We start from the raw sequence: 3,468 nt of genomic DNA on the forward strand, positions 1-3,468 counted from the left end.
GAACTAATTGGCAATATGTGCGGGTAGGGGGGCGGGTTCGGTATTGCACGTCGCGGGAGCGGGTCTTTTAAATCAGACCCGTGCAGGACTCTGATAGAGAGTACATTATTGAAATGAAAATACTATTTATTTACTTTTACAAACAGTCAGCAGCTGGGCAGCTGCAGCATGTGTATTGCAGGACATGTGTAAGCGTCTTTGAGTTTTAGAAAAGCGCTAGGCCTATATAGACCCTCCAGAAAAACGCGGGCAAAAATCCTTGATTATGCGATTAAACATGCGGGGTTTTTATGTGATTTTATGCGGTGAAATTTGCGAAAAATAATAGATTTTTTTCAAAATATTGGGCTGTCTTATTTATTCTCTCTCACACACAACCTGTTGATCCCTCGGTGAACGTGAGTTGTTTGGCTTTCTTGTCCGCAGCAGCAGAAAGCATTTTCGAATGTTTGAATGAATCAAAGTGAGTCGCCACCGTCGATTTTCTCTGAGACTTATGTTCCAACACACAGTTGCACGGGGTGCAGAATAGTTTCCCCCCACTTTCGTGAAAGACATCGAGGTACTGCTTTGCCCGGTCTTTAGCAGAAATGTTCGTCGGTAAATGAGATGGATCAGATTTTTTCATCTTGGTGTTTTCTCTCTCGTGTGAGTTCCACACGTTCACTCTACGGTGTTGTTTACCTTCTGTGATGCGCGAGCTGATGACGTCACGTCATCATCATCACTACCTCACGTCAAGACTTTGTGTGGAAAAATGCTGGGATTATGCGCCTTTTGATAAATATGCGGCTTTTAAAAAATCTGCGCCATTTTGCTGATTATGCGGTAAATTCTGCGATCGCAGAATCGTGATTTTCTGGAGGGTCTAGCATAAATGTGTCCCCGCTGTGTCAGAAAATAAAACCCTCTCTCTTTTCCTCCGTACCCACATCTCTAAAGACGGGGGTTCAACGGAGCTGATCCAGATTTGCTGCAGTCATGACGTAATATAGGAAATGTTGGCTGGCAGACATGTCGTTTATTTTTATTTTTTTATAAGGCTACGGACCCAGAATCAGCACTTTAGTAGCAGGGCTGAAATAGAGGGATATGAGGTATGGGTAGAATGGTCATCTGTTTGGTATTTTGATCGAAACACTTCATAGACATGTTTTTTATATATCTGAGACCTTTAAATGTCCCCTTTCTCCTCAGAGGGAGAAGAGACTTTATGGAAACGAGAGCACGGACCTTGAGGACAGAAAACCTGCAGCCAGAGTTTCGTCTCTGAGGAGTAAACCGTCCGATCCAAAGACCCCTCGGACCTCCAGAGACATCGTGCGGCGAGTCAGCAGCGGCACGAGGACGGACAGAAACATCAGATCTCCGATACAAGACACAAAAAAACCCAGCGTCAAAACCTCTGCTAGTCCTCCACCCAGTCCACCTCCCCACCGTGACACCAGGAGAGACTCCAGCAGGAGGACATGGGAGGCGGAGGAAGAAGAAGCTCCTCCTCCAACTCCGACTGTAAGGACATGGAGGAGTCGGAGCAGCCAATCACCTGACTCCTCTTCTCCAAAACCTCCTTCTCCCTCCTCCCCTCAAAGCTCTGTCTCTTCGTCATCTCCCGAGGAAGAACGTCGTAACAGTTTCAAACCTCCTCCGGCTCCAAAGCCCAGAATCTCCTCGGAAGAGCGGACATTTGGACTTCCCTCTGAAAAGCTTGCTACACCACCTGACTCGCCTCCACCAATCAGAGGGCTTGTTGCTCCAACTCAAACTCCTCCTCCTCCTCCAGTCGCAGGAACACCTTCTTCCCCTGATTCGTCACCATCTCCAACGAGGAAAGAGCTCCAAAGTGAGCCAGATCCTCCTGATTCTCCGTCTAATGCAACTCCACCTGACTCCCAGACTCCTCAACCAATCACAGAGGAGGAAACCGAATCAGCTGACCTCTCACCTCCAATGAGAGAGCTTCCTCCGTCTCCTCCACAACGTCAGAGGAAGTTAGAGGATCTCCCAGAGGAGGAACACGGCTCCACACAGGAGGTAAGACTTTAATCATTAACTGGCATATTGATATGGAAAGCTGATTGGTCGACACTCCTCTCACAACTGTGGTGTTGCTAGGTGACGGCAGAGCGGCCAATCAGAATGGAGGGAATGCTGGAGATCAAACTGAAACAAGGAGAAAACAAGGTGAGAAGCTTCTGACGTCAGACACTGAAACAGTGGCTGTCTCGTTGCAAAGTGTGATGGTTTGATATTCTATTTACTTTTTGATTACAAACACATACAAACAGTATGATGACGTGGCAATAATATTATACAACACACTAATTAGGGAAAAATAACTAATTGCAATTATTATGACTGCAATTACGATCTGATTCGCCATATCAGATCATTTTGTAAACATTATTCACATGATTATTATATATAAAATATATATTTAAATGATTGCGGTGTGAGGATCTGTACCCAAAGGGATTTATTTTGAAGTCCAAAGACTTAATTCTTCATTTTTTGCCTACTATTGAGTTTACCACTATTTGGATATTGCTCTGGTTCATACAGCAAGAAAAAGCAATTGGTCAAAAAGACAACCTAATAATTAGAATCTCTGAATGGATCCTTTCCTAATTTACCGTGATTTATCACCTACATACCTTAAGTGGCCTTGTGTCTGACAGGTGAGTTTTCTCTCCCTCTGATTGGCTGTTGCTCCGCAGGGTCTGGATCACTGGGAGGAAGTGTTTGCTGTTCTGGAAGAAGAGACGCTGAGTCTGTTTAACGACAGAGCCGCTGCTGCAGAGGTACGTTTACCATTGTCTTAAAGTTCACCTATCGTGCTATCTGTAGGCAATAGCATAGGTCTCAGATATATAAAGATATATAAAAAACACGTCTATGAAGTGTTTTGCTCAAAATACCAAACAGATCACCCATTCTAGCCATGCCTCATATCCCTCTATTTCACTTCCTGTTTCAAAAGTGCTGATTCGGGTATAAAGCTTTAAAAAATTAAAGAAATGTATAAAAAATAAAAAAGAGGAGGGGTCTGAGCTCATGCGGGACCCGGCAGCTACTGTCTAAACTAAATACTGCCGTGATGAAACGCCATATCATGGATTATCAAGGATTCTCTCTGAAACAGTATGGAGCTCAAAGGCTTTCTCTCTTGCCGGTTATACCACAAGGCGAGTTCCTTTTTATTTCCTGCTTCTTCACACACATGTTCTGTGCAGTACAGGTTAGCTCTGAGTGTTAGCGATGCTAATGTAAACACCGACCATATTACATCCAAAAAAGTCGGGCATTGTTTCTGATAGTGCCGTGGGTCCAAACTTACGTCATATCGGACGCAAATCTGGATCAGCTCCGTTGTTCCCCCGTTTTTAGAGATTTGGGTACGGAGGAAAAGAGAGAGGGTTTTATTTTCTGAAGCTGCGTGAGTTCCCCGACACACCGGGGACACATGGT

At 44.6% G+C, this 3,468-nt stretch overlaps 1 protein-coding gene across 1 annotated transcript; it reads left to right on the forward strand.

Moving 5' to 3' along the window:
• Nucleotides 1-1,197: 1,197 nt before the first annotated feature.
• On the forward strand, nucleotides 1,198-2,801 carry LOC104963827 (proline-rich receptor-like protein kinase PERK9; the record flags this gene model as incomplete). Its single annotated transcript, XM_010792465.1, has 3 exons — nucleotides 1,198-2,034; nucleotides 2,116-2,184; nucleotides 2,718-2,801. Coding segments are annotated over 3 exons (990 nt in total), but the record flags the coding sequence as incomplete, so codon positions are not given.
• Nucleotides 2,802-3,468: the final 667 nt, after the last annotated feature.

Source organism: Notothenia coriiceps, unplaced genomic scaffold (assembly GCF_000735185.1).
Source record: "Notothenia coriiceps isolate Sejong01 unplaced genomic scaffold, NC01 NC01_scaffold00036507, whole genome shotgun sequence".
NCBI classification, from domain to species: domain Eukaryota; kingdom Metazoa; phylum Chordata; class Actinopteri; order Perciformes; family Nototheniidae; genus Notothenia; species Notothenia coriiceps.